This window comes from Bacillus rossius, chromosome 6 (genome assembly GCF_032445375.1).
Source record: "Bacillus rossius redtenbacheri isolate Brsri chromosome 6, Brsri_v3, whole genome shotgun sequence".
NCBI classification, from domain to species: Eukaryota; Metazoa; Arthropoda; class Insecta; order Phasmatodea; family Bacillidae; genus Bacillus; species Bacillus rossius.
This window is the reverse complement of record NC_086334.1, coordinates 14757820-14771431: the sequence shown is the minus strand read 5'-3', so window position 1 is coordinate 14771431 and position 13612 is coordinate 14757820. Positions and strand designations below refer to the sequence as shown.

At 41.3% G+C, this 13612-nt stretch overlaps 1 protein-coding gene across 3 annotated transcripts in view; it reads left to right on the top strand.

Moving 5' to 3' along the window:
- The window catches only part of LOC134532690 (organic cation transporter protein-like), a 40161-nt gene extending 27393 nt beyond the window's left edge, over positions 1–12768 (top strand). For all 3 annotated transcript variants that reach the window (XM_063369398.1, XM_063369397.1, XM_063369396.1), the window contains exons 5-11: positions 2019–2187; positions 3439–3580; positions 5626–5812; positions 7327–7455; positions 8605–8795; positions 10364–10500; positions 11718–12768. In XM_063369398.1, the coding sequence (XP_063225468.1) occupies positions 2019–2187; positions 3439–3580; positions 5626–5812; positions 7327–7455; positions 8605–8795; positions 10364–10500; positions 11718–11787 (1025 nt within the window). In that variant the 3' untranslated portion in view covers positions 11788–12768. The remainder of the gene's footprint in view (positions 1–2018; positions 2188–3438; positions 3581–5625; positions 5813–7326; positions 7456–8604; positions 8796–10363; positions 10501–11717) is intronic.
- The last annotated feature ends 844 nt before the right edge of the window (positions 12769–13612 follow it).

The following is a 13612-nucleotide window of genomic DNA, read 5'->3' as shown; positions in this document are numbered from 1 at the left end:
CCTAACCTAACGTAACCTTTCCTCCCGGAAAAACTATTATTTATTACTCTGACCGAACCTAACCTAACCTTAGAAAAATGTTCGGGTTGTGACTGTGAATTCCATCCCTGTGAACTGTGGATTATCCGAGTCGGTATCGAGTAGAGGAAAGAGGACGACTACAGTGCCACGCAAGAGTGACCCTCTCCCCCCCCCCTCCACCGGGTATTGTCCGAGGGTGGGCGAACCTTTTGACCGGCCCAGTCGGAGCGCGGCCAGCCTTGTCGGCGCCAAGGTCTCTGTCACCAGGCCAGTGGCGCTGATGGCGTGTTCCGGTGAGGCGAGGTCACAGCGCGGGGTCATCCGCCGACATCTGGGCTCCTGGGACGATGAGGGAGGGGGTAGGGGAGACTTGCAGTAGCGTCCGCCACGTTTGCCAACTAAGGAAAAAAAACGAGTTCTAATCCCAACGTGAGGCGAGTGATCTGACGACTCAACCTCTTTTTTTATATGGGTGTAAGTTCTCGTTGACCTCGGGTCATAAGAGACGATAACACACGACTGCACAGAACCAGTGGTGGTAGTATTGGGGGAGTGGTTGATCTCCGCAACCCCACACACCCTGGCTAGGTCGCGAAACGGCATTCAGAGCTCCAGGTGTTAGGGCGCCGTTTACAAACCGCTCGAGATTTGTTGGAAGGCTCTGATTACGAATGAAATTTAAGAGTCATTGCATGTTTCCATACAATTTTTTTTTCCTTGGTTTCGCTTGTAACGTTTCTTTTTACAGTGAAAAAGGCTAAAAGTGGTGCTCAGGGTACATTTTTGTAAGTGGTATAGGGACATTTAACATTACACCATGAAATGATAAAATTGCGGGGTCACACCAACAAGTCTCACAGAGACGTGTTATCGACGCAAAGGCACACACACACACACCAGTTCGGTGCCTGGCACGTAGAGGCTATAAGGCGGGTGATGTGCCAACCAGTGTAGCTCTTAGCACCTTCACACTTTCAGAGCTCGCACACCCGACCAGGTGGCCACCTTAAGTAACCCTTAGAACTAAAAAATATACAATAGTGGTAACTACAAATAATCTACTCCATATCACTGATGAATTTAAAAGACGCCACAAATGTGTTGAAATTGATTTTATTAAGTATGTATGCATAAACTCTCCATTTAACTGTGAGGTATTTCGTACCACCCAAAACCCGATGGTCATACGCCGCTGTGTCCCCCCCCCCTCCCGAACAGAACAGGGAATATCAAATAAGGAGTCATCCACGGCCTACAATAAGTAACCATCACAGCAGTTGCCTGGAGTGACCCCGGGGAAAGCAAAGGAAACCTAGATCAGAATGGCTGGGGCCGGAATCCGGCTCCTCGGGACCGCGAGGGTAGAGTCTCATCACTCCGTGGCCCTCCTTTCTGGGTCCAGCTTCGAGGAGTCGATACAAGGAATCAGGTCAGTTTGTGGGAGAAACAAATTCATGCGAAGTAATTGACGGTCAAGTGTCGAATGACTTTCTGTATAACGACTTTACCTGACGGTCGAATGCCTGTTGCTAGAGTTGATACGTTTTCCCACAGGGATGAGATTTTTTTTGGGGTATCAGCAGGGGCATGCAGATTTCGCGAAAAGATTTCGAGACTAGCTGAAAGTTAAACCACTGTAGCATCGTCTGTGTTTCATGATTGGGTGAGTTTCTCCCAGGTACATATCGATTGTAACAACACCAATCAAAGTGATTCAGTTCGGAAGCAAACGTGTCCTGAGTGGCTCGTTCAAATAAGGCAACGACTTCTCTCGCAGACGGCCGCCAATCACAAGGAAGAAACCACAGGTGCGGGTATACCTTGTTGCAGTCTAATAGACGTTCAGATCTTTTCGCGAAAAAATGCCTGCTCCTAGGTATCAGGTCCAAAGACAGTTCGGTCCACTGACAGTCGTTCAGGCGACGTTAAGGTTAAATGACCGCAAGGTCCTCCTCGGATGACTCGGGTGCTGTGACCGGGCACGATGTGTGTGGCAGGTCTGGAGATAATCGGCGGCTCGTGGCGGGTGGTGTTCACCATGATATCGCACATCCCCTTCAGCCTGGGCCACATGCTGCTTGCGCTGATCGCCTACTACGCCAGGGACTGGCGGACCTTCCAGCTGGCCGTCTCCTTGCCGTCCCTCCTGCTGGTCTGCTACTGGTGGTGAGCGCTCGGCCGTGGGCCCCGACACAGCACAGACACCTTGGTGCTGGAGACTGGGAATATTCGCGGTCTCAACGACCTCTAGGACAGAACTTCACGATCCTCCATGTAATCGGGCAAATTGCACCTGCCCACTGGTCGTCTGACTCGTGATGCTTGTGATTATATACTTCTTTTGTTGAAGGTTTTTCATTGGCACAGAGTCCTTCAGGTAAACGGTGTTCCAATCACTGAAGCGCGAATGAATGTGAACGAGTTTGGAGTCTAGACTATTCGCGAAATGAACCCGTGAATTGTTCCGGTCTCTACTTGGTGCTTAACAGTGTTGTCTCCCGCCGATTTTCACACTACGACTGCAAAGAGAGTTACTAAATTATATTTATTTTAACCCTTTTTTTTACTCCCCTTGAAATAATGCTTATCCCTTTCGAGACAAATGTTTTCAGTACCACTCCTGATAGGTAAAATAACTTTAAGTGGACGATTGTTTTTTCGTATTAGGGAGTAATGTTGATTTTTCTGGTTTTCAAAAACCTTCCCCATTTATACTCTATTGATCTGATTTTGCACATTAACGAAATTAATTAAATATTTAATTTTTATAGAGAGTGAGTCTGAAGTCCATATGAAGCTGAACGACATTTTGATTGTACACTAGCAAACTGCCCAGCTTCGTTTAACAGAGAAACATATCTTTTGAAGAGACATAACAAAAAATTCTGATATTGAAGTAATTGCTGATTTCCAAAAAAAAATCCAATATAAATTACAGACAAAAGTAATGTTCATGTACTCAAGATTTAAAAGATAAGGTTAACAGATGATCTGTTTCTTTTTACCGAGGCTAATTTAGTTCGATATTTCTGATTATAATACATTTTTGTACTATTTCTGAATTGGTTAAAAAATATAATGATTATTAGGGGGAAGTGGAGCCCCATGAGGAAGGGAATTATTATATATATATATATATATATCCCAGACACATTTATGAAAGTTTTCAGCGATCGTGGCCAAAACTAGGGGTCTGGGATTCTGAAAATGTTATACCCCGAGACAAGGTTACTCTCCCGGCGATCGAGGCCTCGCCTAAGGGTCTGGGACACCGATAACCCCGAGACTTGTTGGAACCGGTGTTGGGAAATAATGCGCGTTAGCATGTGTGCTCTTTCATCTACACCTAGGTAGTCCACTAACGCTCCGTGTTCATGCTCTGTACCTGATAGACAGCTAGACGTCTTGCCGTTGCAGGACCCTCCCAGAGTCTCCCCGCTGGCTCCTCACCGCTGGTAGAGAGACAGAGGCCATCGAGATCCTGGAGAAGGCAGCCAAGACGAACAAGAAGGACGTGAGCCAAGTTGTGCCAGCAGTCAAGACTTTCATCGCTCAGAAGGTTGGTCATCTTGTTATCTCTCCTGTAGCAGCTCGTCAAGAGATGCCAAAGGAGAAATGGGTTAGGTTTACTTGCGAACAAACTTAAACAGTTTGGTGTAATACACTTTTTTATTAGAACAAGATTTACAGATGACATACAAATGTAAACACAGGCACTTTAGGTAGCCGTGAACAGCCGTCGCGAAGTATCGCTTAACAGGATACGGCTTGCAAGACTCTGTAAACAGAAGGAGTATTTATAAATACTAAACAAACGATAAAGACACAAACCCTCTAGGGGTATCTACCATAACAATCTCATGGAAAAGATATGTTAAACGTAGTTAATAAGGAGGTACATGAACTGGTAAATTTTAAAACCGAAAATAAGGAGTTTATTTTATATTAAAATAGTTTTCACGTTCTCAGGTTCTCGGTAGACCTTATCCGTGTTTTATTTTCGCTCTGGCGTCTTTCTCTTCTATTGTTTTATAGAAAAAAATATGCAAGCAACCGAACGGTAGGAAAAGGTTTAGTGACAGTTGACGAAAGTAACTCTTAACGTTGTTTTTACGAGTTCAACCACTGAGCAATTAATTCTGAATAAAGTGATTATAAATATAGCTGAGAAAACTATTGACTAATATTGTGCGAAATAGCCAGATAATAAGAACTCATTTTAAGTCAGGAGTAAAACATCATTTCACAGTCATGTGAAACACAGTTTTCACGTAAACACTTTTACAACTATTAAAATTGTAACTACATTAATATTTACGTTAAAGTAAAATCACAATTTTTTAAATCGATGATAATTCGCTTTAACTGCTGCGTTAAAGTGAAATCAGAATGTTAACCATGCCATGTCTTCTCTAAGCTTTCTGTTATTTTGTGTATTCATAATTTAAAAGTAATGAAGAATATGTCCAAGCAAAAATATAACTGTGACTTTTCATTAATTATGTTTCTTTTGAATGCTAATCCTTAGTTGCGGGTTTTAGTAGTAGATAAATCATGTGTTTTTTTACCAATTTTAAATTAAATGATAAATTTGTTGCATTGTGATAAAATTACATCAATGCATTTGTTGAACACCAAAGACATTTTTTGTAGAATCTTAAGAATTTACATAATGAGGGATTAATGCGAAAAAATGATATATGTGGGTTGTATGAAGTAAATACAAATTATGTTTGTTTTTTAACCATATTAGCTGAAACAAAGAACTCTCGTGACTAAAACGTATGGTGAAAAATTTTCATTCTAACTAAGTTACTTAATTTTTACGTAGTATTTTGAAACTGATACTCTTTCTTCACTACTTTACTGTATGTGGAGCTTACACCACTACTAGCAAAGCTCTAATAATTGTACCCCATTTAATAGCCTATATATATATTAATTTTTTGTGTTTTGTGAGAATTCTCATATTGTCAAAAGGCAGGAAAGTGTAGTTGAACGTATTTAAAATATAAAAAAATCATGTCTTCCTAGGGTCTTATATTTTCAGGTATAAAACTAAGGAGACTAAGATATGTTCATCAGAGTAAAGACCTACACGAGGGGGGGAGGGGGAGGTGATATAATCCCCCTAGAAATCCTTAAAAAAATTCTATAAAAATATATTATACTTAGCAACAATAGGAAAGAATTTAAACGCAAACAGCCGGCAGAGTGGTTTTATTCCACCCCCCATCCCCTTCCGCGGATCAATGGCGGTTCCAGGAAGACCTCTCGGGCAGGGCTCTCACACACAGGAGGATGCAGTTAATAACCATGACATTGCCCTTGGGATATTCACAACATATATGGTCTCAAATACTTACTGAAATTTAGTATTTTCTCGTACAAATTTTTGATCGAAAGAAGAGTTTAGCACATTAACGAAAGTATTTAAGTTAACATTAATATTCCCTACAAAGATATATGAAGTAAAATTTGGGCTCGGAAGGGGCTGTCGCCCCCCTGCGCCCTTCCTCTGGAGCCGCGCTTGCCGCGGATATGAAGTAATGGAAATTCTGCGTACTCTCCTGGTCGCAAGCTACCCTCGCTGTCCGTCCCCAGGAGAAGAAGCTCGAGTCCTCGGACGGCAAGAAGCCCAGCGTGCTCGACCTGTTCCGTACCCCGAACCTGCGCCGCACCACGCTCTGCCTCTACTTCAACTGGATGGTGTGCGGCTTCTGCTTCTACGGCATAGCGCAGTACATGGGCCACATCGGCGGGAACATCTTCATCAATATATTCGTGTCAGGTACACGGCCTCGCCGCGTTTGACGCGCATCCGTTACCCGTGGCTCGTGTCCGCGACCAGCACGTGTTGAGTCGCTGAGTAGGAGAGTTACTGCGCTACTCGTCAGTCGACCTCACCCAACCGGCGGATCCAGAGTTGCCTCCCTTCCTGAACCCTAATTCCTTATCATAGTTTACCAAACTTTCTAAAGTAATATTCTACTGCAGTGCTATAGCTTGATGTAAACTTTTGGACATAAGTACACTATCGCTAAGCACATGTATGTCTGTAGAAGAAAACTAAAAAATACCCAAAAGACAAAAACACAAATTAAGCAAAAGAATTGCTGTTGTCAACAGTATATAAACACCACATAATATTCCATAACAGGAATATGGTCAACAAACAAAGAAAAATGGACTAAGAAAGAAAAAAAAACCCACAAATGATGACAGCACAAAAATAATGAACCCAAAAAAATTCAGCTCAACAGTTGAAACGAGACAAAAACACGACAAAACGAAAAGACGAAACAAACACAATAGTTTCCCAAAACAGAAACAAGCGACGTTTCGGGAACTGCAATCTGCTCCCGTCCTCAGGCAGAGACGCACATGGTACGAAAACACAATTGCGACAGACATACATGTGCTTAGCAATGGCGTATGTCCAAAAGCTTACATCAAGTCATGCACTCCCATTGCACAAATCTTTCAAAGATAATTGCAGTGCTATAGATAATAGGACTTTTTTAAAACTACAAATAAAACGTACTAAACGTTTCAATTCTAAATATAATAAGACTGTATCAAATAATTTCTACTTAAAATTTACAAAGACCGCTGGTCGCAAATTATCCAGGGATCGTCATAAACATTTTTATTGTTTTCTTCGTAAAAATTTGCGGGAACTAAGCTCGCTTACTTTTTAAAATGAACCCACAAGAATAATCTTGGTGTACAAGCAAAATATTTAAAAACAGGCTTAAGACTACTGAGAAATCCCGTATTTTTTTTTCCTCATGTGTGTTCACTCTGTTTGTACCGGCATTCCGAAGTCTAAATTTGGCGTAGTTTCTACGAAGTTCAATTTATCTAAAATTACGGAAACCTATTCGTTTGAATTCTTCGTTGAAATGTCCGTAAATTTACTGTAATTTCTAACAGTGTTTAAGACATGGTTTTGTGTATATCTCAGTTTGTTTTATTTGATTAGATTTAGATTGTCTCATTGGGGTAATCTTTTGTTAGTAAAAATTCCTCGTGAGTTCTTCTTTCTTCATGTACGCACCTGTAGCTGGACCGGCTATTATATACTACTGAACTCAAACTAGGAAGTGAGTCAACATTCCAATATTAGTGGACGACTGTGTGTTTTTCTTCCTCGTGCGGGCCCTGTCCAGCTGTGCTCTGCCCATACTGTGTGCCAGGCGGTATTCTGTTAATGTTTGAAGTAAAAAAGATGTCCAGCTAGGTAAAGCCTATGGGAAAATAGCCACGCGATATGTCTGTTCAGGTGTCGTTCTTGTGTTCCAGGCGTGATAGAGATGCCTGGGAGCCTCGTGTGCATATTCTTCATGGGCAAGTTTGGGCGCAGGAACACCATAATCTGCGCTCAGCTGCTGGCGGCCATTTCCTGCCTGCTCATCACTGTCGTCCCGCAAGGTGACGGGTCTAGTGTCCAGTCCCTTTCCTTCAAAGATGTGACAGCTTTTCTGGGCGCAGCGATAACCCATCTATGGTGTTGCCAATTTTGCTTTCGATATAAAGGCGCTCAACAGTTTTCAACCCCGAATGATGATGGCAATGATGTAGAACTTTCCCATCCAGGGAAAATTAGAATATGTACTTCTGAATGACCGGAGACTCAGAAATGATGTTGAAATGAAATATGATCTACATCTCCTGATGTTTCGTCTAAAGTTTAGTTTTTGATCCCCCTCGTGGCAAAAAAATCCGCCGATGGTACAGGCGATTTGAGACAACAGAGTTCTGTTTTCGCTGGTCTCCACGTACACCTAACATAACGCCATGCGATTATTTTTTTTACCTCTGGGACTCAATGAAAGATCGTGTCTACGTTCCGCCGCTACCTAATGATTTGCCAGAGCTGAGACACGGAATTTAAGAGGCTATTGCTTAAATTACTCCGAACTTGTTAAACAAAGTGTAGGAAGAAATGGACTTTAGGTTGGATTTGTGCCGTATAATTGTAATTGCACATATTGAACATTTGTAAGAAAAACTATGTCAATTTACCTTCAATTTGTTTTATGATTTGTGGTAAATGTTCTAAATTAAACTGTTGTATACCTTCGAAAGTGGGACATTCTTTTTATGGCATCCTGTAATCCGATCAGAATTGTACAGGGTTTCCCACATTGTCCTATTATTTGCTGATAACCTCCATGGGTGCCAGCAAAGATTATAAAAGGATACAGATGGAGCATTACCCGTTAGACGTGAAGACTATTTTTTTCCTTCTGATTTTACAGATCACAATGACGGACTTTTTAATATTTTTATCAGCTGTACTAGCCTGTTTTTTATAAACGACTGCAGTTAATATGTTTGGAAGAAAATTTGATCGAAATATCACTGGTTAGTATGTTCATATGTATTAAAAGTGCAAAACGAATCTTCATAATTCAGATGTAATGATACGAGTTGACGATTCTTCTCCAAACTAACCTCCGATGCAGGTACAGCTGATGGTACGTGCAGTGTAACCCTCCAGGGTTGCCGCCAGTGACCGGACCTCGGTGTTGGAAGTGACCGGACCTCGGTGTTGGAAGAGTCGCGGTGTTCTTGCAGGCCCGGACGCCCCGCAGTGGCCCCGCGTGCTGCTGGCCTCGGCGGGGCTGGTCGGCATGTCCGTGGCCTTCCCCACCGCCTACCTGTTCAGCGGCGAGCTGCTGCCCACGGTGGTGCGCAACGCCGGCATGGGCTCCACGTCCATGTGCGCGCGCGTCGGCTCCATGCTGGCGCCCTTCGTGTCCTCGCTGGTGAGCGCCGGCCACACCTCTCCCGGCTCAGTGAACACAACACCTCTCTTGGCTCAGTGACCACGACACCTCTCCTGGCTCAGTGACCACAACACCTCGCCCGGCACAGTGAACACGACACCTCTCCTGGCTCCGTGAACACAACACCTCTCCTGGCTCAGTGAACACAACACCTCTCCTGGCTCCGTGAACACAACACCTCTCCTGGCTCAGTGAACAGTCTCGGCCACTCTCTCTCTCTCTCTGCAGTCGCTTCTCCACGGGCAGTTCTTCATGGGGAAGGGGGGGGGGGGGCTCGCTTGTGCTTGCGTGACTCTTAAACGGGTTTGCTGACAAAACAACACTTTCTGTGTTTTCGGCTTATGGGCAGTATTCATCATAAAGGCACTGCATCCGTGTCGGTTAACCCCGCGTTCAAAACTCTCACTTATTCTCCCCCCCCCCCCCTCCTTTGCCCACCACCCCCTTGAGATTGGCGACCCTGCTGATGGAAACAAACTGCGCCGGATTCCGACTTCCGAGTTGTGTGTTTGGTTCCAAGCACAGATAAACAACACACATTCGGACAAAATATGAGTGTAGACTTAACTAGTTTTTATTTTTTTTTATTTTTTGGAATCGTGTTCAAATTAAGCGAGCTCGTAGTGACCGTAAGTTTACGAAGGTCACTGGATAATTTGTAACTTTGTAATTCTTGGTAAATTTTAGGTAAAAATTTTAAACGGTGGCTCCAAAGTTCCAAGGGTCGGTAGGCCATTCTAAACACCCCGCTCCCCACTATTTATTTTTTTAATTTGGAGAGCATATTTATGTTTATTTCAATACTTTAATTCGTTTTTTTTAACTTTCCTCAAAATTTGTATTAAAGTACTAAAGTTTCAGGGTTTTACAGTTTAATGTTTTTAATTAAATAACCGAAGGCCATGCTGTGATTTAATTTCTCTTTACCTTTAACGTTTGTTCTTCCACTACTGTCTCCGAGAGTCCTGAATAACTGGAAATACCTCAATGTGCGCCAACCACTATGCTCTGATGGTTGGTCACTGGTTTATACTAACTACCCTATGACAGCGTAAATTATTTTAGTTATTTTAGTTTAAGTTTAAATATAAATTCAATGAAATGCCAAGTACATGTAAAAATGTTTTGTTACATTTTAATTTAGAAATTCAGGTTTACATTGTGGGGAAAATAACTGTTATATCTCTGTTATTTAAGGTAAAACGTTTTAATTTTTAATTTTATAAGATTTAATTATATTTTAAAACCTTGTACTTGGTGAATATTTTTAGTGTGTGTTATTAGAAAGTGTAAAGTCTTATTTACAACATTGTGAACAGTTTTTTTCTTTCCTGACACATAACTTTATGGTAAAAATGTTTTTTTTCCCATGGTGTTTACAAACATATAAATATTAAATTCTTAAATATAAGTATTTTTCTACAAATATTTCCTAATTTCACTGCATACATGAATATTTTTTTAAATTTACTTTAAGACACCTTTGTTCTTTATTATTCGACTCGACACGTTACATTTTGTGAAACGACACATCGTGATGTCGACAGAACCACGTGAGCACCTACATCCCTCCTCTGCTGTTCGGCTGCTTCCCGCTCGTGGCGGCCATCTTGTGCCTGCTGCTGCCGGAGACGACGGGCAGGGACCTGCCGGACACTCTGGAGGAGGGAGAGAACTTCAGGAGGCGAGTCCTGCTTCATGCGCGCCACTCACAGCTCGGCAGATATCCTGTTACTAAGTACCACATTTCGCCATCAATATTAGTGAAAGTCGTCTTTATCGTCACTGAAAATTAAAACACATTGAGGCCAACAACAAGTACATATCAAGCCTAATTACGTTGATCAACTGCTTCAACATTTCATGTGAGATACGTAAAATGTGTACATAATACATTTCTACATATATTGTTAAACAAAAAACTACAACTTAAACATCCAATAAGTTCCTTAGTTCATGATAAAGTTACATATATGAAATTCAAAAGTACAGCTAAACTTTTTTTTAAAAAAATCTGCAATATCTAAAGCCAAAATACGTTTACTTGTGATATTTCTTTGTAGGCCTTTAGTATCAGATACATATTGTTTTTATTTACTTTTAAATACCTATAAATAACAAAATTAATAAATATTTTTTCTTATAATATAATATGTAATGTTTTTAATTAAACGCCTTAACTAAAATTATATTGAAAGAATTTTATATTTTAAAAGAAAAAAATAGGTAATCGAGGCGAATTTTGATTCATTTTGGGTTTTGCCATGCACTTCAGTGATATGTAGTGTATTGACAACATGTTCGGTGTTTGGCGGTGTGTTGACTTCATGCTAGCTGTTATTTCGCGTTTATCGATGTTCGCCATATAATCTTGCACACATCCTCTTCTGTTCTGGATGAGGCTGGGACGGGTGTGAGAGCTTCAGCAGGGGGGTTTGGTGCTGTCTGGTAGGTTTTGGGCAGCCGAAGGCTCAGCACCCTTCTCGCACAGGAACGCCTCTTGACGTAAAGGAAGGTTGTATCTCGTGTCCAACTGGCGACGCCAGTACCCAGTATCTTAAGAAAAGCTCTGGACTGTCGCAGAGACCGCTGTACCCAGTTCTGCCTGGTGGCTCGGCCGTAGCCAGGATTCTGGAAGGAGGGGGTTCCATTACATCCATTTCTCAATGGCCCCCCCAGTACAATACACACTGCGACGCCCCGGCAGCTGTAGAGAACCAAAGACTGTTAACAAATATACAACGTTCGTTTTAAGAGATTTCTACGTCGGGCGCTCCATATTCATGTAATAATTTGTGTTTATACTTTCTTAAAATTGCAGGAATTCGCTGATTAAATGAATCTTTGAATACAATTCCATGTCTCGGTTCGAAAAGAAAAAAATAAATAAATTGTTCGCAGAAATGGGCCCGGCAGCGCGAGACGGGGCGTGGCGAACGAAGGCTTCGACACCGAAGACAGCCCCATGTGACGGGGCCGCCGCTTCGAGCTTCGCCGACCCGACGCCGCGCGGCGCTGCGGGCGCTCCCGGGGGCCTCGTGGTGACGTCACCCGCCGACGCCCGCGCCGCGTCCCGGCGACAAGGGCAGAGCCCCTCCCCCCCCCCCCTACTCCCTCCGACGCCATCGCGTGCATGTCTTGTGATAACCTTGGTGGCCCTGCGATATCTTGGAAGATGTTACAAAACTTTTTTTTTACGTAGCCATAAAGGAAGTAAGCTTTAAGCTATTCAAATGTACGTTCTTCGAATGATTCTTTCAAAGGGGAAGAATAATTGATTTTTTTATTTATATATATATATATATATATTTTTTTTTTTTTTTTTGGAAATACGCAAAGTCATAGAGAAACCTCAATAACGGAAAAATAATAAATACTCAAAAACAAACAAAAAAAGAGCCTAAATCAGTCGATGACAGAATTCCGTGCAAGGAATGTCAGAAAAAAAATGTCACCGCACAAATTAACACAGTGGGCTAACAACGACGAGGTAGTTGCTACAATAACCGTGTATAAAGACAAAACCGCCCTCGGACAACACAGAGACGCACAGGTGAACCCAGCGATGTTTCTGAACAGATATTCTGGACACCGCGACGACGACAGCACAGACAAATACAGCAAGCTACCTTTAAAAAAAAAAACACTTTTTTTCGTTATTGTGGTTTATCTTTGTACCCAGCAATGGCTTATGTTAAAAAAAATCTTTTCAAGTATAGTGAGAACTGCAACTATGAGTACAATAATTTTTTTTATGACTACGCATGTATAGTACGCTTATACTAAACTAATGTGGTTTTATAAAGTTGTGTGTTTTTAAAAATAGTATTTAAATTTATGAATGTTTAAGTTTCAAGAGATATTATTAACTATAAGATGTATGTAAAATATTTCCAGCCTATAGATGAACTTAAGTAATGTATTTTGGGTATGCAATAAATGTTTACATTTTTAAATACAAACTTTGTATATATATCTTTTTCCTTAATGTGTAAGAACACTATCCAGACTTGAATGTCCGTCCTATTGAGTTAAAGAACACTAACACAAATATGACAACACACTTCTCCCGGAAACACAAGTTATCTCGACAGTAGGTACCTATGTGTTGAAAAAAGAGGTCTCTGGCTTATACATTAATGGTTATTATTTTATTTATCTAAGATTTTTAAACCTTTCAAAATTTTTATACAAGCTGTTCATTTGGGTGGTATATTATAACAGTTTAATTTAAATTAATTACAACAAATTATACATGAAATTGAAGATAAACAAATTTTTTTTAATGTAAGCCTCTTAAATTCTGTCTCAAAACTGACGAATCATTATGTAGCGGCGGAACGTAGACACGATCTTTTATAAAGCCCTAAAGGAAAAAAATCGCATGGCTTTATGTCAGGTGAACGTGGAAGCCAGAGAAAAATAACTATGTCGTCTCGAATTGCCTATACCATCGGCGGATGTTTTTTGCCACGAGGGTGATCACAATTAAACTTTAAACGAAGCTCACTTTGTACTTAAATTACAGATTCACTCTTAGCGAATTGTAGAACATAAACGGTTTTGCGCTCAGAAGTCATCATTTTGCGTATTTGGCACTGCAAGCAAATAAACAACAAAGCAGTAATCGCGCATGCGCTAATCTGTTTGAGTTACCTTTTAGTTGTGACTTTGAACCAACCCTCTACAACGCTTGCAGTTGATAATATGAAAATTTATAACTGGGACATGCTTTTATGGACATACTGTATATTTCATCACTGTATTAAACGCATAAAATTAGGAACTAAGTGTTA